The 25,589-nt window shown below is 43.9% G+C and overlaps 1 protein-coding gene across 1 annotated transcript in view; it reads right to left on the bottom strand.

Moving 5' to 3' along the window:
- KIAA0232 overlaps positions 1 to 25,589 on the bottom strand; it is an 83,948-nt gene that overhangs the window by 33,373 nt on the left and 24,986 nt on the right. The window contains exons 3-4 of the mRNA XM_080797749.1: positions 16,216 to 16,714; positions 1,274 to 1,411 (exon numbers count right to left, since the gene is read on the bottom strand). Coding sequence (XP_080653875.1) covers positions 1,274 to 1,411; positions 16,216 to 16,446 — 369 coding nt within the window. The 5' untranslated portion in view covers positions 16,447 to 16,714. The remainder of the gene's footprint in view (positions 1 to 1,273; positions 1,412 to 16,215; positions 16,715 to 25,589) is intronic.

Below are 25,589 nucleotides of genomic sequence, written 5' to 3' on the forward strand. Positions count from 1 at the left end.
TGCATAGTACTGGGGCTCTTGGGTGGCTCAGTGAGTTAAGCGTCTGCCTTCATGTCATGACCCCAGGGTCCTGGGATTGAGCCCTGCACTGGGCTCCCTGCTCAGAGGGGAGTCTGCTTCTCCCCCTCTCTCTCCCACTACCCCCTGCTTGTGCTCTCTTGCTCGCTCTCTCAAATAAATAAAGAAAAAGAAAAGAACTGCACAGTATTAATTAAATGGGTGATTATATCTAAAACCATGTTTTTTCAGGATGTTAAAGGACATGACAAATATTTTATATGAAGTATTAGAAGACTGATATAATAAAATAATCTTATATGGGGTGCCTGGCTGGCTCAGTCAGTACAGCATGTGACTCTTGATCTCAGGGTCATGAGTTCAAGCTCCATGTTGGGCATAGAACTTACTTGAAAAAAAATCTTGTAATATTTTGTAAAAACCAACAAAAAATTATGAATCATAAGCAAATGTAGTGTCCTCAAAATACTAAACTACTATCCCACTTCTAGGAATGGATCCAAAAGAAATAATCTAGAATATGGAAAAGCCACATATGAAAATATTCAGGAGAATATAACAGAAAATAAAGAGTGGCTGGCTCAGTCAGGAGAGCATGCGACTCTGGATCTCAGGAGTCATGAGACTGAGCACAGAAATTACTTAAAAAAAGAAAAAAAAAGCAAGCTAAGTAAATATCCACTAATAAAGAGTGTATTATATTGCTGTTGGAATATTATTTGATGAAATAGAACTTAGCCACTACAAAGAATAAGATAATGTAGTAAAAAGATGGAACATGTTTAATGGGAAACAAGGATATAGAATTTGGTGTATACTCTAATTGTAACAGTACTTTAAATGAATATATTTTAACGCCACTTCATTCATGCATTAAAATGTCCTAGAGGGGGGCGCCTGGGTGGCTCAGTGGGCTAAAGCCTCTACCTTCGGCTCAGGTCATGATCCCAGGGTCCTGGGATCGAGCCCCGCATTGGGCTCTCTGCTCAGAAGGGAGCCTGCTTCCCTTCCTCTCTCTCTGCCTGCCTCTCTGCCTACTTGTGATCTCTGTCTGTCAAATAAATAAATAAAATCTTTAAAAAAAAAATGTCCTAGAGGAAAGAGTGATACTGTTCACATTACAGCATTAAGATAATGAGCAGTTTATTTGTCTAAGTTTCTTTGGTGAAGATGTTGTAATTGTGTACTTTTAAAAAAACACCCCCCCCACCTCTTTTTTCTTCTCTTAAGCATTAGAAATAAAATGTGAACCTACTTCGTCAGAAGCAGAGCGAAGACACTGGACTGCAGCCTGTTTTTTCATTTCTTCTAGAGTCAGGTCTGAGCACTTTTTCTTACTCTTTCCCCATTTCTTGTAAGCTCCTCTTTCCCAGCCCAGGAAGATGTCATTCTCCTAAAATAAGATTAGACAGAGTTCAATGAACAGTGAACTAAGAAGCAAGTTTCAAACACTGTTCCTTCCCACATGCTCAAACATATTCCCCTCCCAAGTGCATTCATCGCTAGTAAGTTCAGAGACCACAGACACAGTCAGTCTGAGCGCTTTGGAATAATCATTCGTTTGGTACCTATTACCCAGATTTGCATTATATTATGATTTATTTATGATCTTAAGGAATATGACCCACTGACATGAAGTGGTAATAAACTCAGACATTTGTATGTAAATCAAGTTCAGCATAAATGAATTCCAGACTGCATACACAATTAAATGTCTTCTGTACTTCCCACTCTTTGATAATGAGTGTATATATTACTATGAGATTTTAACATTTAACAGTTAAATGGTTCAATTCCTATTTCTTTACCTTGTAGTCTAAAAAACAACAGATATAAAATATTTTATGTTGGCATTATAAGTTTATTTTTCCCCTTGGTTACACAGGCCCATAATCAAAATCTGAAGAAAATTTGGAAAGTGGGAAGAAAGCAAAAAATCATTCATGGTACTACCACCCAGTGAGAACTTGAATTATTTGGTCTGCTTCATTTGGCCTTTTCTGTATGCTTTAAAAATCACAGACTTGAATTCATGCTAGTTATAGAATATTGTATTTGACTTAACTTACTAAACCGTAAGCATCACCTCAACATTACCACAAATTCTTTGGCTATAGAATATTCTAAGATGTAAGTTTATAGCTATTTCCCTGAGCTAGGACTTTAAAGTAATATTTTTAATTGTTTTGCTACTTTGTCTCACCCAATTTAAACATAAGTAAATAAAAAGCATTCTGTTAGATAAATTATGATTAAAACCAGTGAACAGACAATAAGAAAAAAAAAGGACCAAAAAGACAATGGCAAAATTTTAAAAAATTACTTAGAAGATGACGTGGCCTACAGCAGACCCTCAGGACATGGCTACGAATATATGTACAAGAGGAGATAAAGATGGAAAAGCATAATAATAAAAAGATTTTAAAAATCAAATCATACACCATCAACTGTGTAACCCAATTTTTACTTTGATTCAATACATAAAAATTACTTTAATGTCACCAGATAAGAGTGGGAGAACAGTCCCTCCCTCTACACCCCTCATCATTAGCATACTTTTCTTAATTTCTTGGGCATGTCTGCAGATCTCATGAACCTGAAAAACATATTTTCTGGCTGAGTGGTGTCAATTCCCATTTTCCAAGGGAAAATGTGTTTAATGGCCAAGTTAAGTACTATCAGTATGTTTCCATTTATCTGATGGGTTTGGCTGGACAACACCTGAAACCTGACATTCCTTATCAGTGATATCTTCTGGTGATCAGGTTTGTCCTCTACGAGGAGCAGCAGACAGACCCATAACAACACAGACTCAAAGCTTCCAAAGGCAGAAAGAAACGTTGTAATTCTACTGTCCGTAGTATATAAAACAAAGAAAGTAGAAAAGCTATTTCTGTAATGAAGAACACAGGACTCCTTTTTGTGTGAGCTGCTGAGCCTGGCTCTTTCTCCTTCTTGAGATTATCAACATGTTTCTGTACTGAAGCTATATTACAGCTCAGCAGAGGTAACACACATTCAACACACACTAAAACTAACGAAGTTTTATTACACAGACAGAACGGGCTTTCAAAATTCAGTTCACGTGGTCAGGTGCTCTTTCTGGAGGCAGTCTGACAAAACATCTCAAACATCTTAAACACAGGCGTGTACTTTCAATCTAATAGTTCTATTTCTGAGAATTTATCCTAACAAAATAATCACCTCTGTGCACACAGGCTTAGCTGCTGTGGTACTGATCACAATGCTGTCAACCAAGGCAAACAGCCAGAAACCTAAATGCCAAATAAGGAAGACTTGGTTAAATAAGTTATAGTTTATCCAGGCGATGAGATATGTATGACAGCCATTAAGGAGATTATGCAGTGCACTTACTGACAAAGAAAACTATCTGCAATACACTAGGAGAAACAGTCTACACAGCAGTACAACCTCATTTCGTGTGACTGTGCGTGTGCGCACACGTTACCGTGCACTAGAAGGTCTCAGAGAAAAGACCTAAGAGGTCACTGAGGAACTTATTTCTCAGTGAGCAGGAGAAGCACACTAATATTATTTTCTGATTTTTCTTATAATTAGGTCATACTGTTTAATAGTCAAAAGTTGTTGGGGCACCTGGGTGGCTCAGTCATGAAGGGTCTGCCTTTGGCTCAGGTCATGATCCCGAAGTCCGGGGATCAAGCCCCACATCGGGCTCCCTGCTCGTGGAGAGCCTGCTCCTCCCTCTCCCTCTGGTGCTACCTCCTGCTTGTGATCTCTCGCTTGCTCTTTCTCTCTTGAATAAGTAAAATCTTTTAAATAAAAAAAGTTGTGATATTGTTTTAATAGAAAATTTACTAAGTCAAAAATGGAGAAACTTGGAAGAGCATCTGCCACTCTTCATTTAGGATAGGTTATCTGGCATGGGCTTCACGTTTCCTACCTGGCATCCTAGGTCTACCCATGAATGTGGACTCCCCCATTCATCCAGCAGTGACTTCAGTGTCTGCTCTGGGGCACTAGGGATCATAAGAATGAACACAGCAGAGGCCCTGCCTGCCAGAGGTGCCCAGTCTGGTATGAAATACAGACTCAAAGGCCAACACCTGAGAATGGCTGTTGCTGCTATAAAGGTCTGCAGAACACATTCAGGAAGCCTAAAAGGGGCATGTTCTTTTTCTTGGCCGGGTTGACCAGGCTTTTCCCTCTGCCTGCCCCTCTCCCCAACTAGTGCTCTCTCAATCTCTGACAAGTAAATAAAATATTTTAAAAATATAAATAAGTAGGTGCACCTGGGTGGCTCAGTTGTTAAACGGCTGCCTTTGGCTCAGGTCATGATTCCAGCATCCTGGAATCGAGCCCCGCATCGGGCTCCCTGCTCCGCGGGAAGCCTGCTTCTCCCTCTCCTACTCCCCCTGCTTGTGCTCCCTTTCTCGCTGTCTGTCAAATAAATAAAATTTTAAATATATATCTGTGTGTGTGTGTGTGTGTGTGTATGTAAATAAATAAAATTTTTTTAAAAACCTATTCCTCGCCCCCAAAGGAGACCCTATACCATTAGCAGTCCCTTCCCATCACTACTCTGCTCTCTCCTAAGTCACTGGGAACTCCTGGCCTGCTGTCTCTATGCACCCGACTATTCTGGAAATTTCATATAAATGGAGTGATATGATCAACCTCCTTTTGCATCTGGCTTCTTCCCCTCGGGGCAAGGTTTTGAAGGCTCATCCTTCGTACAGGCTGTGGCACGCACCAGGGCTCCACTCCCTTTTCTGACCGAGGAATACTCCACCGCGTTTCTTCCATGAACGCACTAACGAGCATTTGGATCATTTTACCTCCTGGCTATTCTCAACATTCACATACAGGTTTTCGTATGGACATACAGTTTTCATTCTCCTGACTGAACACTCAGGAGTAGAATGGTGGGGTCACATGGCATCTGTGTGTTCAACCCTTTGAAGAACCAACAGACGATTTCCAAAGCAGCTCTCGTTCACCATCACACCAGCAGCATCTCAGGGTTCTGCCTCCCCCACATCCTGACACTCACCATCCCCTGGGTTTTTATCTTAGCTGTCTCAGCACGAAGTGGTGTCTCATCGCGGTCTTTATGTCCCGAATGACTAACAACTAACAACATGGGATGCCCTCTCATGGTCTTGCTGTCTTCTGTTCAGGAAAGATACACCAACAGGCCATTCAAATAGTGGCCCGTTTTAAATATTCTTTAATTTTTTATATTTTTAAATTTTTAATATTCTGAACACAAATCTCTCACTAAATACAGGATTTGGGAACATTTTCTCCAATTCTATATATTTTTTTCTTCTTCACTTTCTTGATGATGTCCTTTGGGGCACAGAAGTTTCTCATTGTGATAAAGTCTCATCCACTGGGGTCTTTGACTGCTTGCTTTTAGTGTCCTGAGAAATCACTGCCTCCTCCAAGTTGTGACAATTCACTCCTATGTTTTCTTCCAAGAGCTTTATAGTTCAGTTCCTTTCACTGATGACTCGAAACCAGTTGGAGTTAATACTTGCACGTGGTACGAAGTAGGAGTCCAACTTCCTTTACAGGCGGCTACTCTGCTGTTTCGGCAGCTTTCATTGAAAAGACCATTCTTTCCCCTCACATGGTCTTGTTAGACCATAAACACACAGGTTCGTTTCTGAATGCTCAGTTTCATTTCCTACAGCCATACGTACACCAGGACCAAGTGGCCGTGGTTACCAGAGCCTTGTGCAAGTTCTGAAACTGAGATGTGTGAGTCCTCCAACTTTGTTCTTCTTTTCAAGATTTCACTGGCTACTCTGAGTCCCTTTAGAGGTCTATACAGATTTTAGGATAAGCTTGCCAAAATCTCAGCAACACAGGCAGTGGGGACTTTGGCGGGGCTGCACTGTGTGTGGGTCAATGCGGGGGATGCCGCTGCCTTACCAACATGGAGTCTTCTGGTCATGAACACGGGAGGTCCTTCCATGTACGAGGTCTTCCTTCGTTTCTCTCAGTGACGTTTTCAGTGTGGAAGTCTTACACTTCTTTTGTTAGATTTATTCCAAAGTTATTTCATCCTTTTTAATACTGCTATAAATGGACTTTTCTTAATTCCATTCCTTAAGGTTTTCTCTATACAAGATTGTGGTACCTGTGAACCATCACTTCCAAGCTGGCAGTCTTTTCTTCTCCTTCCCCAGCCGCCCTGCTAATGCTGATCTATAATAAGACTTGGTGTATTTTGTCTTTGAAAATGTCTTTTCACACAGATACTGCCAAATACTGATATGAACCACAGGCATGCGTTTAATTAAACATGTTAATCGACTAGAAGACATTTATGAAATCTGTTAGATTCTTCCCTTCCTATTTGCTTTTCCACATGTCCCTGTAGTGCAGACCAGTCGCCCCTAAGTCAAAGTTTGGTAGGAGCTTCTCAGCTGAACAGTGACACAGATGTGAAGATACAGACGGTCCCCGTGCACCATGGCCAGTGGGAAAGCACAGCTGCACTGCAGTGTGACTCTACACAACGTCCCACCACTGAGCCGGGCCAGAGTGGGGAGCTTGCTTCTTGTTTTCCCTTCTGACAGAATGAAAATGCACAAAGCAGCTTGCCATTATTTGTGAGTCAAACAATGTTAGCTGTGAGGATGGCTTTAGACATTTTGCAGATAATGTGCTGTTTTGCCTTATAACTTTAGGGTGATGTCACAGAAACATCATCAAGCGTGTAGAAAAACCTATGTGAACAAGCAGCGTAGCAGACACACCAGGCCTTCTGGCTCTTCCACTTACTGTATCCGAGAGCTCCCTCTTTTTTCTGGCTTCCTGTACTGTGTGAATGTATTAGGACTTCTTAAACAATAGCACTGAGCTAATAATCAGCTTTTAAAAGAACACAGTATAAAAAGACACTTCAAGATATTTCTAGGTTATTATTTTTAGTCCCTGATGCTATACTCATTACAGATCTACTCAGGCACAAACATAAAATATTGACTGTGTGCCAAATATCTCCTTGATAAACTCAGTAAAATCAAGGATGATTTCTCAAAGTCGTAATCTTAAAAACAGAAAACATTACCAAGTACCAAAAGAAGATACGGCTAAAGAACATTCTCGGCTTAGAAATCTATTACCAAGTACTTTTCCAGACGCTACTGTGAGGTGACATAAGGCAAGGGTTTTGATTGACTTTCTCTGGCTGCCTTCTGTCAAAACGGAAACACTAGGAACTGGAGGAAGAAAAAGAACACGCCATTCTGAAATACAGCTGGGGTGATGACGTCTGCTGCTGGCTGCTCGGCACCCACCCCTGCCTCCCACACCTTCCTGTTAACAGCACCCTGAAAAACCCAAACCGTGAAGTGTCTGAATGGGACTGGTGCCACCCCCATCTTCAGGCCCTAACTTAATACAAATCCGCGTGTTTCATTCCTTTGGCCATAAAGATTGGCTCATACCGGCATGCGACCAATCAGACGTGGGCACTTGAAAATGAGCAAAAAAAAAAGAAAAGGGGAACACATCCTCAGATGCCAGACCTATGCTCACTTTCACGCGCCCTCCATGCCCCTGGGAGCTGGAGGGAACAGCAAGCTGCCATAGGGAGGCAGGGCAGCTCTAATGACACCGGAAAAGCTCTGAACTGAACCAGGCTTGGGCCAGCCCTACTTCTGGAAATTCAGTTATAGGAGACTTTTCCCCCTCGTAAGCCAACTTAGGCTAAATTTTTGGTTGCTTGTGAGTAGAAGATATAGCTAGAATTTGAGGAAAGGCCTAAATAATAAATCCTCTTCTTGTTGCTCAAAAGAATGGAGACTTGCCTCTAAAAAATAAGCATAACTTCGGGTTAATTCCGGCTAGGTCCTCAGTCAACAGGAACAATTCCTCACTGGCCTCCCTGCACTCAGAGGCCAAACCGGTCTACCCAGCAGCACACACGACATCCTGCAGTGCCGGCCATCTCCAGCAATGGGTCTGGCGAGCAACTCCCCCCTACAGCACCAGTTCATCAGGATGGGTCTGCCCACCTGCCCAGTCTCATTCCCCCCTCTCCCCCACCTCCACCCTACTCTTCTGCGGCCTCCCAGCACAGCCCTTCCTATTTCTGTGACCTCGCATGCACTCTCCCTTCCTCCTTCCTTCAACTGCTCAAAGGTCTCTCCTCTGTCACTCCCACTGCCACCGTCCCCCATCCAGTGTCCCCAGCTCTGCACAGCCAGTGTTTCACAGATCCCAAAACTAGCGGCTGTCTCTGGAGGACTGTCCCTAGTCAGCCCTGGATTCCTGGCGCCACAGCGAGATACCACCTCATACCCATCAGGATGGCTACTATCAAAACACCAGAAAAAAAAGGTGTGAGTGACTTTACAGAGAAATTGGTGGGAATGTAAAATGGTGTAGCTGCTGGAAGTTCCCCCAAAAATTTAAAACAGAAGGGTGACTGGCTGGCTTAGTCAGTTAAGTGTCTGCCTTCAGCTCAGGTCATGACCTCAAGTAGGGCTCCCTGTTCAGCAGAAGAGACTGCTTCACCCTTTCCCTCTTCCCCTACCCCATTTATGCATTCTCTCACTCAAATAAAATCCTTAAAAATTTTTTTAAACAGAATTACCATATGACCCAGCAATTCCACTTCTGAGTATGTAAACCACACCCCCCAAATTGAAAGCAGGATCTCAAAGATACTGTTTCCCATTCATGGCAGTGTCATTCACAATAGCTAGGACATGGAAGAAACCCAAGTGTCCACTGACAGCTGGATACGCAAAATGTGGCATTTTCCTACTGTGGAATATTATACATTTTCCTACCATGGAATATTAAAAGGAAGAGATTCTGCAACATGCAGAAACTTAAATGCATATTCACCTAGTGGTGAAGGAAGCCAGTCTGAAAAGGCCACATACTGTGTGATCCCAATTCCCTGACATTCTGTAAAGGGTGAAACTGTGGAGGCAGTAAAAAGCCCAATGGTTGCCAGGGCTTGGGGGAGAGAGAGATGAACAGGTGGAGCACGGGGGATGTTTGGGGCAGGGAAACTAGCCTGCAGGATACTGTGATGATGGATGCATGTCATTCACTCTGCATCTGTCCAAATCCAGAGACTGTTCAACACAGAGAGTGAATCCTAACGTAAGTTACGGACTTTGGGCAATTATGTACCAATGCGGGTTCACTAACAAAGGTGCTGCTTGGGTCGGGGTGTTGATAACGGGGGAGGCTCTGCATGTGTGCGGCAGGGAGTATGTAGGAAATCTCTTTTTCTTAATTTACTGCGAATCAAAACGACTCTAAAAAAAAAAAAAAAGAAAAGAAAGAAAGGTAAGTGGCAGCAGACCAACTCCCCTGCCCAGACTATCCAGAAAAGCTAGATAAAATACAAAACCAAAGCAACATGAACACCTGTGCTGAAACATCCAGGCCTTGATAACAGACAGGTGAGGGGACCATCCCAGGCAAGGGCGGTTCATCTGAGCCGGACATCTGAGCCTGTTTTCTCCTCTGGGAAATGTACCCGTTCTAGGCACAGGGCAAGAGGCAGAGAAAAAGGTGGCCCTTTAAGAGACAGAGAAACCAGGGGAGCTGGGGGCGGCTTCTCAGGCCTGGACAGAACACATCAGCGAGGCAGGGGCCAGTAGCCCAGAGGGAGTGGAGAACGGGCCACACTGCCAGCTTCTCCTCTGGACACGAGGTGTGCAGGGAGGCTGCAGGGTACCCAGGGGCTTCTGTATTGATGGTAATGGGCTGTCTGTCTGTGTGTCATTCCGTAGATGGGAACTCCGTGACCATCCACCCATTACTATCCTGGTCAGTACAGACCTTAGGCCTCAATATAAAGCGTAAGGAAAAAAACCCTCTTACGTTTCTGCACAGAATCTCTGGTTTTTCCCGATCTGGAATCTACAAAAAGTCTAACATCGTAAGAGCGCCTGAAGCAACCACACAGACGGAGGGACGACCACGGGAGGACAGTCTCAGAGGAGGCATGCAAGGTAAAACCCCTCAAAGAAACAAGGAGAACAAACTCATGAAGAGTGGATAACACGGCAAAGAGTTGATTTATCTGAAACACAAATGTCAGAATGCAGTACCACCAGTGAGCACTCCCCAAACCTACGAGCATTTGTATGCAGGTACTCTTGAGAGGACTACTTTCTTTCTTCCTTTCTTTTTAAGTAGGCTCACACCCAGCACAGAGCCCAGTGTGGGGCTTGAACTCACCACCCTGAGATCAAGAATTGAGCTAAAAGCAAGAGCTGCACACTTAACTGACAGTGCCACCCAGGTGCCCGGAGAACTGTGTTTTTCCAGCTCAGCACCCTAATCACCCCAGACTACCTGTGGGGCACAACCTTCTCCAATTCTTAGTTTCTATGGCTCCAGGTGTTTGTAGCTCAGCCAAAGTCTCCTCGTCCCAGTAACTGGGTGAGGAGTTGTGCCATGACCAAGCTGCCCTACCAGGAAGAGGGAGTCAGTGGAGAGGGGAGTGGGAGGGCCAGGGGTGTGGCTCGGAATAAAGGCAATAGATAAGGCAAGCTTCACAGCTGGGGGGGGGGGTGGGCACAGATTCTGTGGAAGGCTCTGAGTCAAGCTGCCACTGAGGCCAGCCCTAGCCTCTGGACATTCCAAGTTCTTATTTTTTTTTTTTTATTTTTTAAGATTTTATTTTATTTTTATTTTTTTAAAGATTTTATTTATTTATTTGACAGACAGAGATCAGAAGTAGTTAGAGAAGCAGGCAGAGAGAGAGAGGAGGAAGCAGGCTCCCCGCGGAGCAGGGAGCCCAATGCGGGGCTCGATCCCAGGATCCTGGGACCATAACCTGAGCCGAAGGCAGAGGCTTTAACCCCCTGAGCCACCCAGGCGCCCCTTAAGATTTTATTTTTAAGTAACTTCTACATCTAACATGGGGCTCAAACCTACAACCCTGAGATCAAGAATTGCAGGCTCGGGACGCCTGGGTGGCTCAGTTGGTTAAGAAGCTGCCTTTGGCTCGGGTCATGATCCCGGCGTCCTGGGATCGAGTCCCACATCGGGCTCCTTGATGGCAGGGAGCCTGCTTCTCCCTCTGCCTCTGCCTGTGCTCGCTCACTCTCTCTCCCTCTCGCTCTCTGACAGATAAATAAATAAAATCTTTAAAAAAAAAAAAAAAAAAAGAATTGCAGGCTCACTGAGCCAGCCAGGCATCCCTGGACATTTCAAGTTTTTAATTAATAAAGGCTCCCAACTGACTGGCTTTGTGATGTTAGGCAAGTGGCTTCACCACCACGTCAAAATCCCTCCTGTGCGCCAATGGTGAGGCAGAGGGTGAGTGCCGCCTTGAAGCTGGCTCACTGCTCGCGGGGCGTGTACGCTTGTCTAGACCACCACTTCCGTGTGAGCACAAGCGAGCTGGGCTCTCTGTGCTCATCACATGCTCCGGATACAGATTTCATGATGCTGAGAACATTAATATTACAGACACGAAAAATGTTTCAGTGAACTCTTGGATGATAGTTTTAATTTACTAATTATAGAAGAAAATTCAGAAGATGTGGAGTTCTAAGAAATGGGGTAGTGAAAGGCAGTCCTATCTTCCTAAAATAACTCTTCCTACTCACAAAAGATTATGGGGAACTTGTCGTTGACCATCAACCCAGCATAACCTTGAGGCAAGAAAAGGAAATTCCCACTCCCTTTAAATTACAGTTTTTACTGTAAGCTTCCCTTTTAGCCAATTTTAAGTAAGACTATCTGGTATTTCTGAGGGGCAGGTGAGTGGCTCAGTCAGCTAGACGTCCAACTCTGGATTTCAGCTCAGGTCCTGATCTAAGGGTCATGGCTTCAAGCCTGCACTGGGCTGCGCACTGGGCGTGAAACTTGCTTATACTTAAAATGTGTGTGTTTGTGTGTATTTTTAAAGAACTTAACTTAAATCCAGTTTAACACTCAGAGACCTGATGCTCCAAGTTTCCTGGCAGTGCACGCTGCCATGGCTCTCACTTTTACTTTGCACGGACTCAACTCCTAATTCAAATGTGAACTAATACAAATGGATTTTTCCCCACCTCTACAAATCATGAGCATGTTAGAAAAAAATTAAACCAATTCCACGTGGTTTCTAAAGCTTGCCTTTATGAGAAAGTGTTCAATAATTATATAACAATATATGAAAACAAACAAAAACAAAACACTCCCTGACATAAAAGTGGGCACATGATCTGGGTCTGGCAGACACAAGTCTACACTCTGACTCAGTACTGTGTGGACTCAGGCAGATCACCAAAACTCCTCTGAACGTCCGTGTCCACATGAGAGGAACATACTACTACTCACCTGCAAGCTATGGAGCGAAGGCTACGACAGTCCCCAGGGCACACGGCTGGCACTGCCCTGGGCCTGCTGCAGCGCTCTCTGCATGATGGGGCCAGCGTTCCCCTCGTCCAGGAAGGCCAGCTACTGAATGCAGAGGGGACCATGGAGCTAGAAAAATCACCAGGTACAAGTGATTCTGGCAGAATCACCCAGGCACAGCCCAAGTGCCAGTCTCCCGCCCGGGCCACCGGATGGTTACACAGAGAAGAGTGGTCAGCTTCACACTGGAGACCTGGCAGACGTCACCAAAGCCAGCACTGCCACCACGAAGCAGACCAATGTCTGCGTCCACTGTGGCGCAGGGGAAAGAAGGGAACCCCAGGCTCATGAAACGTCACTGCCATCAGCACAAACTGACGCTAAATGGGAGCAAGCATCAGGCGAACCCAAGGTTAAAGGACAGGCCGCAAAACAGATGGCCTGCTATCTTCACAAATGTCAAAGCTGTGAGCCCTAAAGGAAGACACAGAACTATTCCAGATTAAAGGAGTCAAGACCAGCAACCAGCGAAGTCTGTGTGTGGTCTTCAACTGGATCCTGGACTAGGGGAACGCCATGATGCAGGAAATTAATGGGACAACGGATAAAATGGGAACAAGGACATATGTTATATACTAACGCACTGGTGTTAATTTTCCTGAATTTTCTATCGCGGCTATCTAAGAGAAAGTCCAGTCTTAAGAAACATATGCTGATTTATTTAAGGTGAGTATCAAAATGAGAGAAATAAAGCAAAAGCAGGAAAATATGGGCAACAGGTGACTGAGTAAAGAGTACACAAGAGTTCCTCGTCCTGCTTTGTCACTCGGATGTTTGGAATTCTTTCACAAGAAGTCAAAAATGTTTAAGAAGATGAGTATCTGGGGGCGCCTGGGGGGCTCCGTTGGTGAGGCATCCACCTTAGGCTCAGGTCATGATCTCAGGGTCCAGGGATCACCCCACGTTGGGTTCTCTGCTCCGTGGGGGAGTCTGCTTCTCCCTCTGCCTTCCCCCAACTCCTTGCTTGTGCTTTTTCTCCCTCTCCCTCCCTCTCCCAAAATAAATAAAACCTTGAAAAAAAGAAGAAGATGAAAATCTGATTTCTGTGCTCAAAGACCTTATAAACCCCTGGGAAAGACAATACTTTCTAACAGCTGTGAAGACGAACTCTCCAGCAGAAACACTGAGTCTGGAAGCAGAGGACACAGTCACGTGGGGAGCAAGCAGAGGCCTCACAGGGCGCAGCTGCAGGGGCCTCGCCCCACAGGGCAGGTTAGAACTGGGGTTCCTACCTACATCTGAAAGTGACAAGGAGCGAGCTCCTAAGGGGCTGCGAGTGCCCTTACCAGAGCATGGTAATCGTGAGCCAAAGGAGAAAGGAAGGAAGGAGAAAGAGAAAGAAGAATTTGTGGAAACAAAGTGGCTGCAGGGGTACTTGGGGGGCTCAATCGGTGAAGCATATGCCTTCAGCTCAGGTCATGGTCCCAGGGTCCTGGGATCAAGCCCCATATCAGGCTCCCTGCTCAGCGGGGAGTCTGCTTCCCCCTCTGCCTGCCGCTCCCCCCGCTTATCCTCTCTCTCCCTCTTTCTCTCTATTGAATAAATCAATAAAATCTTAAAAACAAAACAAGAACAAAAAATGAATAACTGAGGGGCATCCCCAGCGTCCACCCGTCAGAGGTGCTCCTCTCCAGGGCCGCCCGGGAACCAGCAATGCCACTGCTGCGATTACGACCCTGTGCAACTCTGCTGGGCATCCCACTTCACGGGACCACGGCGGGTTAGCCTTTCTCCTATCCTATCATCTGGGGCAAGGGCTGCGGAGACCAAAGTCCTGTGCATAATCTGTTTCTTAGGACTCAGGAGCAATTTGTAGGGTTGTTTTAACCAAGATCAGAAAAAATGAGGGATTAAATGTGGCAGATAAGGCTCGTAGCAGCACCAATAGCCCTAAAACTGGTCATGTGCAAGTCAAGATTAGACTCATTCATGGACGGAGGGTGTGAAACTCTCAAGGAAACAGACCCCCAAAGGGGAGTCTTCTGGCCTCCACATGAGGAGCGAGGCTACTGACCCCCAGTCTGACCCAGGGATCAAGAACTACAACTGGCTGGCATCTGAACCACGGAAGTGGGTGAGGCCCGGAGACTGGCCTCGATCCTGAGCCTAAACTCTCCTTCTGGGGGTACAGTGAGCCCATCCTCCCCCAGAGTCATGGGAAAAGATCATCAGGGCTAACTGACCTCCTAGGCCACCTCTTACTAAAACAAGTATTGTTTTCAATTCGACCTTCCCCATCCGCACGGGACTCGGCACTGGGCTGAGGTTAAGAGTATTTTAGGAGCCTTTATTTCCCTTTGGATTCTCCTTGCAACTCCAGACACATTGTGTTTTCGCTAACCTTTATCTGTCCTGCTCCCTAAAGATGAAGCAGCACTCTGGAAGGAGGATCAAGTTGGGCACGGAGAGCTGCCTTGCCCCTGACCCCCAGGCTCTCCTAAGAAAGGAACCAGAGGAATCACAAATACGTCTCATCAGAGAGGTGTCAACTATAACCCGTACGGTAGGCCCATGTTTTGTTCCCTTCTCAATGCCTACAGCATGCAGTACGTCAATACTTTGTGTTAATAAACTTACTGGTGGTGATAAAATATTCCAGGCGGATACTGTTAACACACAGTCCTAAGAGTACACGACTTTTGAGTTAAGAGAGGTATTTTCCTCATTCCTGGAAATAAAAAATTCTAATGTTTGTAGGTTTAACATTTTATTGCCCCTAAAAACATATATGTTTTTTACATTTACTGGGAAGATGATAGGAAATAGTAGAGTCTTAGTAAGGAAATTATACAAAATAGTGATTACCAACACATGTTTTCTGATTATTGGGTTACAAGTCAACCCCCCGGAAAATGCGAACCTCATTCTCAGCAGTCAAGGCAGTAAGCACCCCGTAAGCAGGGAACACACCTCCGCGTCCAGCTAGGATGGGTAAGGAGCACCAGCAGAAGAGGACACACTCCATATAGCTGATGCGGCGTGATGAACGCTAAACACAGTGGGGAAACAATGTATTTATAGTACTTGGAGGCTTTGCTGTGGTTTGGAAAGGTGAAGCCACTTGTACCGTCAGTGGAACTTTATTCCTGCTTTCAGCATTAGTAACAATGGTTTACAACATAAACAACAAAAACAGCCACAAACCACTTGGTTTCACGTGAACTCTGTACACAAAAGCCACCCAGAGCCCCTGTGGTCACTGGTGACAACTGTGCTGCCCTCTGGGCAGGCCTCACTTTCAGAAGCAACTCTCAGAGGGTGGGACTAGTACTGGTTTTTCTTTTTTCTCAAGAACCTAGATTTACTTACTTCCTCACTTTCCACTCGGCCCGCCATCAGATAAAACGCATAATGGCCCACTCACAGGTGACCTACAATGACTTACACCCTTACGTGCTTTACTCAGCTTTCTAAGTCCACTGGTTTATAACGCACACTTTGGTTAACCAGCAATTTAACATGAAAAGGAAATACTCACCCCTAGCATGTTAAGGATCACAGACACAAGGGTCACCAGGCCCAGCGGTCCCATATGAGGCACCTAACCAGCAGAGAGCAGTGCTTCTCCAAGGCAGGTCCCCAAACCTGCCCTGCCCACAACCAGAGCTGAGCCAGGGTGCAGTCCACATGGAGGAGGTCTCCCCCCAGAGCAAGCAGCTGGACTAACCGCTGGGACCACTTCCCTAAGCCCCTGACAGGACAGAAGTGTGTGGCCGGCACACCGACAAGCCTGTCCTACAGCATAAAAGCACTCCAGGAAAAGAAATGCAAACATGCAGACACAACCGGGAATTGTCCCAAAGCACAACAAGGGGGAAGTACCTGTTCCTGCAGGTCGTAATCGTAGCTGTCATGCAGCAGAAGACTGAGGACATAGCGGGTATAAATCATGGCATCGATGCCACATTTCTCCAGCTCCTGCCCCAGCCAGGTCTGCACTGGGCCCAGAGCATGAAGCAGAGACATTTCAGAAACAGATACGGGGCCTGGATAAGAGCTTGAGGAGCTTTCAGATGGTAAACCATCCACAGCTACTGTGCAGACAGGGCGCATGAATTTAGGTTGCTGACATCCTTAAAATGTGAAGCATTTTCTGCAGTTGATGTTCTGTTGGTATCTGGAGGGGATTTTCACTCCAGTAAAAAGGAGAGATGCTTGACATCTAGGATAAGCATCTATTTTCGCTGGCAGTCAGCCATTAGGACAGAATTTCCCTCTTCAGGCATGACCAATGAATCAACATTCTGATAGCAATACACATGTAGATGTGATTTTCTACTCTACTTTCACATTGAGGCCAAATGGAAGTCTCCGGCAGAACCTACGAAAATGAGAGAGAGAGAAAAAAAGGTATGCATTATATATAGATATAAATTACCAATCTTTTGGGGGAAAAAAAAACAAATGAACTGTTTTTTGAAATTTGGTGTCTTAGAACACGGATTTCTTTTTTATTATAATGTTTAACATTTTAAAGTAAGTGACATCTCAAAATTTTAAGCTTAATATCATTTAAAAGAAAGGGAAACTCCAAAATCTACATTGTTGTCCTTGTGCTCCATCATACCAACGCTTATTTTGCTATCTCAAGAGACTGAGCTAACAAAATTTTGTTCACCCGTAATGCTGAAAGAATTTGCGTGGTAACAAATCACTAGTTCATTTTTGAGTGTTCACGGGCACAAGCAGCTGCATAGTAATTCCATTTAAACAATCGTTAAAAAGTAGTCCTTTAACTTGAAGGTCTCATAATTGTAGTCAATTATCTCATACGGCTAAAAGATTTGCATGGCTTCTTGCTACTTACTTCATAAAAGTTAAGGTAAACCACGGATTTGGCTCAGAGCCACGCCGGGCTGGATGGTTAGACCTGCTTTATTCTACTATACCTCGGATGACGGTCTGCCTACTTGCATGAAGGATGCCATGCTCTTAATAGCTTTTTCCCTTAAGTTAACCTACTTTCGTATGTCAAACTAATCTAACGGCCTTGTTAAATCATTCATGCCAGAAGAAGATGGAAACTACCACAGCGACAGGAAATCTCATCATCTCAGATCGATTGTGCATGAATTTTAGCAGACAATAGGAGGGCTACCAAAAGTGACTTTTAGGGGCACTTGGGTGGCTCAGTCCATTAAGCATCCAACTCCTGATTTAGGCTCCAGTCATGGTCTCAAGGTCATGAGATTCAGTCCTTTGTCAGGCTCCCTCCCTGCTCAGCAGGGAGTCTGGTTGAGATCCCTTCCCTTCCCTCTGCCACTCACCCCACTCATGCACTTCCTCTCTAAAAAATAAAATAAATCTTTCCTTAAAAAAATGATTTTAGGGGTGCCTGGGTGGTTCAGTTGGTTAAGCAAGCGTCTGCCTTCAGCTCAGGTCATGACCCCTGGTCCTGGGATCGAGCCTCACATCAGGCTGCTTGCTCTGTGGGGATCCTGCTTCTCCCTCGGCCTGCTGCTCCCCCTGTGTGTGCTGTGCTCTTGTGCGCACGCTCGCTCGTTCTCTCTCTCTGACAAATAAACAAATCTTAAAAAAAAAATAGAGTGACTTTAAAAGAGAATTGTTAGTAAAACATGAAGTCTGAAAGACTCTTCACCAAAGATTTAAGACTTCATTTCTTGCATTTCATGATAACTACACAGTAAGTTTTATCTACATTAAATATAAAGAAAAAATGTTTATATCTACCATATGACTAAGTTATTACATTAAGTTGTCATTAGTATATATACTATTTTTAAAAATTTTCTCCACCGTACTGTCTTTCCTGAATTATGGAAAACACAGGTGCCTGGGTGGCTCAGTCAGTGAAGTATCTGCCTTCAGCTTGGGTCATGATCTCAGGGTCCCGAGGATTGAGCCCCACATCAGGCTCCCTGCTCAGCCAGGAGCCTGTTTCTTCCTCTCCCTTGCCTACCACTGCCCCCTGCTTGTGTACACACTCTTATTCTCCCTCTCTCTCTCTCTGTCAAATAAATAAATAAATAAAAACTTTAAAAAGCTTGAATTATGGAAAATAGATAAAGCAAATATTTTTCTATAATTTTCACCTGCTGAAATTTTCCAGCTGACTCTCAAAATTAAAACATTTTTCATTAATTCTTTAATATGTTTGAATCTTGGGATGCCATACAGATTATCAATTAAACAATACACTGAATTCTGGGGACATCCCCTAAAGCAAGGTGACAAGCTGGTACTCATTCAGTGAAGATCAAACAAGACTGAGGGCAGACGAAGCAACAGCCAAAGCAGCTGGGTCAAAGACAAACAGCAGCCTGAGCTCACAGCACACAGCACCAGAGCTCAGCAGAGGGCAGCCCTCAAGAACTCATCATTTAATCAGGGCATGCACGGGAGGAAACTCCCTGAGCACAGGAAAGGTCATCACGAAGCCTGGGAGGAAACAGGACTTGATGCTCAGCATCGCCAGGAACAGCGCCGTTTCCCACCAGCCAGACCAGAAAACCTCCTAAGTTCAGGGACACTGGGTACTCGGAAGGCTCCTAATTTTAAAAGGGGAAGCAACTAGCCCTAGACAGAAAACAGTGTGTGCCTAACATCCTGAAAGAAAGACCTGAAAGGACCAAACTATTTCTAATTTCACTATGGTCCCAGAAAAAACCTCAAGAAGTTTATAGGAACACAAAAATACCTAGCACCTAACAAAGTGAAATTTAGAGGTGCCTGGATGGCTCAGTCGGTTTAGTGTCTGCCTCTTGGTTTTGGCTCAGGTCCCGATCTCAGGGTCATGGGATCGAGCCCCACATCGGGCTCCAAGCTTGGAGATTTTTTCCCCCTCTTTCTCCTTCCCCCTCTACTCCTCTCCTCATTCGTGCTCTTTCAAACAAGTAAAATCTTTTTTTAAAAAGTAAAATTTATAATGGTTGGCACCTAATAAAAAATTAGCAGACATGCAAAGCAGAAGCAGAAATTAAGAGAAAAATAAACTCACTAAAACCAACTAAGAACTGATACAAATGTCAGATTAGCAGAAAGGACTAAGAAGGACTCTGAAGCAGTTACTATGACAAAAAGCCATACATGTGATGAACAGAAAATATAGAAGATTGAAAGTCAAACATCTACAAATGAAAACTACAATATCAGAGAGGAAAAGAAGGCAGCATGGGGTAATGGCAGATCAGTCACTTCAGAAGGAAAGAGTCCAGAGTCTTTTTTTTTTTTTTAAGATTTTATTTATTTATTTGACAGAGATCACAAGTAGGCAGAGAGGTAGGCAGAGAGAGAGAGGAGGAAGCAGGCTCCCTGCTGAGCAGAGAGCCAGATGTGGGCCTCAATCCCAGGACCCTGAGATGATGACCTGAGCCGAAGGCAGAGGCTTTAACCCACTGAGCCACCCAGGCGCCCCAAGAGTCCAGAGTCTTAAACTGCAAAAGAAACCATACAATGTGAAACACAGAGAGAAAAGGAATAAAATAACACAGCTTCAGCAAGCTGGGTGACAATTTTCAGAAATCTAACATATGTTTAGTTGAAAGAGAAAGAGAAGGGGTCAAGAAATATTTGAGAAAATAATGACCAACATTTTCCCCAAAATTGATGACAACTAAAAGCACAGATCCAAGAAGTTCACTAAAATCTAAACACAAGAAACATAAAGAAATTGACACCTAGGCTTCCTGCAGCAAAACTGTCCAAACAAATAGTAAAGGGAAGAAGCTCAAAACTGCTGGGAAGAGACACACTACATAGAACACAGAAAAGGATGAATAAGGACACCAACCTTCTTGTCAGAAACATGCAAAGGAGAAGATAATTAGGCAAAAAAAGTTTAAGGACTGGAAGAAAAACCCATCAACTTAGAATTCTATACTCATCACAAAATCTTCCAAAACAAAGGTAAAACAAACTTTTTCAGACTTGCCAAAGCTGGAGGGTTCCAGCAGCAGCAGCAGCAGCAGACAGCCATCAGAAATGTTGGAGCAGAAGTAAAATGACACCAGAACAAAAGGTGCATCCACTCAAAGGAACAAAGAGTAGCGGAAACAGTATAACTACATTCTTCTTATTATTTCAGTACCTTTCAAAGATAATTCCACTATTGAAACAAAAATAGTAACAATTTCTTATGAGGTCTGCAATATCTGTAGAAGCAAAATGGAGAGCAACAGAGCACAAAGGCTGGAGGGGGGAAATCTACTACTACTACCCGCAATGGTAGAACACCACTTGGAGATAGGCTGTGATATGATAGAGATTAATAATCATAACAAATGTAAACGGTCGAACCAACCAATTAAAAAGCAGAGAAAATCAGAACGGACTTTAAAACTGCAAGACCCAGATACATGCTGCTTATAAAAATACCCACATTAAATATAAAGGCATGGATAGGTTCAGAGTAAAAGGATGGAAAATGATACACCATGCCAACACTGACAAAAGCAAGGTGGAATGGGTCCCAGTGGCTCAGTCAGATGGCAGCTGACTCTTGATGTTGTCTCAGGTTGGGATCTTGGGATCCTGGGCTAGGGCTCTGCGTTGGGCTCTGTGTTTGGCAGGGGGTCGGCTTGGGGATTCCCTCTCCCTCTCTCTCTGCCCTTCCTCTAGCTGGCCCTCTCAAACACTCTCTCTCAAATAAATAAGTACATCTTTTTTTTTTAGAACAAGTACAGGGTGGAATGTCCACATTAATATCTGGCAGATTTCAGAACAGAGCATTAACAGAAGTAAAGGTCATTTTGTAATGATAAAGAGGTCAATTACCAAGAGGATGTAACAGTCCTATTTATTATATACCTGGTTGCAGAGTTTCCAAATGCGTGAAAACTGACAGGAGAAATAAACAAATCCATGACTGTACTAGATTTCAAAATCCCTCTCTCAATCACTGAAAGTAAACAGAAAATCAATAAGGATTTAGAAAACTAGAGCAACATTATCATCAATCAGACAGAAGACCGAATTCTGGGCTCTAAAGAAGGTTGCAACAAACTTAAAAGGATTCAAATCATAGAAAATACATTCCCTAACCACATGGAACTAAATTATAAACTAATCAGAGGCACCTGGGTGGCTCAGTCTGTTGGGTGCCCAACTCTTGATTTCAGTTCAGGTCATGATCTCAGGGTTGTGAGATCGAGCCCCGTGTCAGGCTCCATGACAGGCATGGAACCTGCTTGAGATTTTCTCTCTCCCTCTGTACCTCGCATCTTCCCAGCTCTCTCTCTCTAAAAGAAAAAAAGAAAAAAAAAGGTTTCAACCCAACCAACCACAGGATTCTCTCTGTTGTCACTAAGAGATTTCACACTTCTTTAGCCAAGTGCAAGGATTCAAGAAGTGAGTGAGAAAAAAAATCAGCATACAAATGCAAAATGAAGTACACTAAACTCCCAAGCTCTCCTCAGAGCTGGTTAAAACCCTATGAGAACTCTTCCTCGAACCTGTCCAATAGCTGATCTATCATTTTTAAATAATGGGCCAGATCCCTAGAGTCACTAGCAGTTATGATCTTTTTTTTCACTCTCTCTAGTTCAGACTGCAGAGGACCACGGAGAAGAGCGGACACTGGTAAGTCTGCTGCTGACAGGCTATCTGGCAGCTGTCTGTGCAAGAACTCTGAGTGGATCCCAGTAACAGGGTCTGAGACAGAAATAGTACAAGATGGCTCTCCCTGCACTGTAATGGCAGGTCTAAATATTTTTGGAGCCAGTGTCCATTCTTTGTATTTTGAACAACTGTAACCAGAGGACCCCGGTACAGAATACTGGGCCATAACTAAGCCACTTCTCCCTAAGAAGCAAGCCTCTGATAGAGGGATGAACATTTGACTAAATGAGAGACTCTATTTCCAGTTCTGAACTGAAAGGAGACTCCTAGGTATGTTGGCTCATGATTCTTAATTAAAATTTATTTTGGGTTACAATCTACCACATGGTCAAAACAGTGGAAGGGTCTGAGAAACCGAGGCAAAACCCATCTAACGTCTGCCTGACAAGTTCAAGAACACAGCTGGCAAACACCCAAATTTCAAACTGTTACGCTCATTCTAAATGTGAAATTTAGTCAGTATGAAGTTAAATTTCATTTGGGTTTAACTAAATTCTCCAAAAGTTTTTCAAGACTTTTTTTTAATGAGAGAGAGAGAGAGAACAAGTGGGGGTAGAGGCAAAGGGATAAGCAGACTCCCCACTGAGCGGGAAGCCTGATAAGGGCTCCATCTTAGGACCCTGAGATCATGACCTGAGCCACAGTCGTATGTATAACAGACTGGGTCACCCAGGTGCTCCTCCAGAAGAGTTTTAAAGGAAGAGCACCACTGTATATAATCAAAGGCTTTTTGTCTTGCTTCACTTCATTTTTCAACATCTGATTCTCCAGAGGTTTACAGAAAAAAGAGGACCTTTGGATCATCTTGAGTATCTTTCTTCCACACAAAACTAACCCAAATTATCCTAAAGACCGGGCTGCATAAATGACAATTTAAAAGTTCTCACAATAAGGGGGGGGCCTGGGTGTCTCAGTTCGTTAGGTGTCTGCCTTTGGCTCAGATCATGATCCCAGAGACCTGGGAACAAGCCCCGCATCTGGCTCCCAGCTCAGCGGGGAGTCTGTTTCTCCCTCTCCCTCTGCTCCTCCCCGCCACTCTTGCTCTCGCTCAGTCGCTCTCTCAAATAGTCTTTAAAAAAAAAAAGTCCCATTATAACACACTTATTTTAGATTTTTCTGTCTTTTTTACATCAAACTTTAAATGGTTTCCATTAAGGATGCAAAAAATATATACAGGTATAATTAAATGCCTATGGAAGTTTCTATACCACTTAGGTCTTCTTTAATTCTTGCAGGTAGCACGGGAGAGTGGAAAGTTCACGAGCCTAGCAGTCATAACATCTAGGTTTTTGTAGTCAGTCTCATCTCTGCTACTTAATAGCTGGTTTTGTGCCCATGACTTCTTGGGGTCTTTGTTTTCTCATCTGTAAAACAGAATAATAAATACAAGCTCTCTCTACACTTTAATGTCTCATAAGGTCGTTGCCAAGAGCAAAGGAGAAGCACATTTATGTTTTTGTGGCCTTTGCATTTCATAAACTGTCACACAAATGGAAGGTATTGTTACAAACTGCACCCCTCAAACTGTTTATACCTGCTTTATTTTACACGTCCCTTCAGTGACCAGATTATGAGAACAGTATGTGTGTAAAAAATACTACTCTTCTGGAACAAAAAATTCTCGACTTCCTTACTATCCTTAAAACAAACAAAAAACTATGCAATCTCCTTCACTGATAAGAACCTAGTTTCTAGTCTTCCCTCTTGTTAACATGTTATTCTCTGCTACAAATTCAAATGTGACACTGCAAAGAACTGAAGGTGGTTAAGGTGCAGAGGATGTACACAGAAATACAATGACCCCCTTTGCTGCCCAGTTTTCTATTTGTTTTGAAATGTGCACACCTGCAGAGCCGTCTCTGCAGAGAAGCCACACCAGCCCCAAACAGCACAGATCCAGAGGACCTCAGCACACCCTGGGTGCTTTTTCTGCAGCCCAGTGTACAACTTCTAGAAATGCTATTTCTAATCACGGATTAAAAATAGCTCTGGGGTGCCTGGGTGGCTCAGTGGGTTAAAGCCTCTGCCTTCGGCTCGGGTCATGATCTCAGGGTCCTGGGATCGAGCCCCGCATCAGGCTCTCTGCTCACTGGGGAGCCTGCTTCCTCCTCTCTCTCTGCCTGCCTCTCTGTCTACTTGTGGTCTCTGTCTGTCAAATAAATAAATAAAAATTAAAAAAAAAATAAAATAAAACAAAAATAGCCCTGGTGATGAATGAAAATCTTCCCCCAAGACTGGGGCAACTCTGTGCAGGCTTGGGGATCAAGCAAAGCCTCCAGGCTTAATATTAGTCTGAGCCTGGAAGTCAAAGTGCAGAGGGCAGGAGGAATACACATCATGCCCCCTGCTCCCTCTCAAGATACCCCACCACCACCACCGGAAACCTCACACCATGCTGGGTCTCCAGGAGTCAGGGCCCTGGGGCCTGGGACATTTAGGATTAGATCTGGGACTAGCATAACAAACTGAATTTTAAAAATAAAAGCACCGAGGGGAGGAGGGTGGGGTGATGGGGTGGCCAGGTGATGGATGCTGGGGAGGTATGTGTGGTGGTGAGCACTGGGTGTTGTATAAGACTGATGAATCTGAGCCCCACATCGGGCTCTCTGCTCAGCGGGAGGCCGGCTTTTCGTCCTCTCTCTCTGCCTGCCTCTCTGCCTGCTTGTGATCTGTCTGTCAGATGAATAAATAAAATCTATAAAAAAAAAAAAAAGACTGATGAATCACAGACCTGTTCCCCTGAAACAAATAATACATTATGTGTTAATTAAAAAATAAAATAAAAGCATTTAATTCTTTAACTATCTAGTCTATATGTTTTCTGAGTCATATAATTAGTCCCAAATGATCTGTCCACTAAGAAAAAAAGAAAACAGATTTAGAACTTAAGTTATTACTAAGTACTTTTTCAACAAATAATTAAGACATGGTAAGGCCACAAGTTTCAAATGAGTGACAGAATAATGAAGGCTCTTTTTTACAGTGGGATAAAGGGTCATTCTGAAGGAGTTAACTGATCTTCCAAAATCTCTTTCCTTGTGTAACAAAGTTTCAAGAAATAAAATGGTGTCTTTCTGTCCTCTCTGTAACACCACACACATTCCTAGAAGTAATTCAAATTACAGCTCCATTTGTGTGCCTACAGAGTCATCTCGGGTGCAAGCAGCAGTGACTCCTAGAAGCTCGAAGAAACAGACATCCTGTAGTCCATTCCTTAGAGCTCAAGCCAAGAGGACAAGTGACCAGTGGAATTTAAATGTCAAAGGGTTTCCTTCTTCTTTTGTAGTAGGGCCCATGTATTTTTAGATCTGCTGAAAACACATTACGACTATTTCAAAAGCATCATCCCTTTCTGACATGGCTCACAGCTATCATCTGTGGCACAGTCTCCACTGGCTTGTATGGCAGCACAACCAGTCACAGAACACCCGTCAACCATTCCAAACGGTGCTTCTCAGCACATAGTGCAAAGCGCAGGTCTTGTACATGGAAATATGTTTAACCGATGGCCTCGCTCTTTTACTCTCCAAGCACTTCTGCTTTTCTGCTCAAGTGGATCACATCTACTTTCATTACAAAAGTTGGTTAAAGTATTTTTCTAAATATGAAAACAGAAGGAC

This window comes from Martes martes (genome assembly GCF_963455335.1).
Source record: "Martes martes genome assembly, chromosome: 2".
Lineage (NCBI taxonomy): Eukaryota > Metazoa > Chordata > Mammalia > Carnivora > Mustelidae > Martes > Martes martes.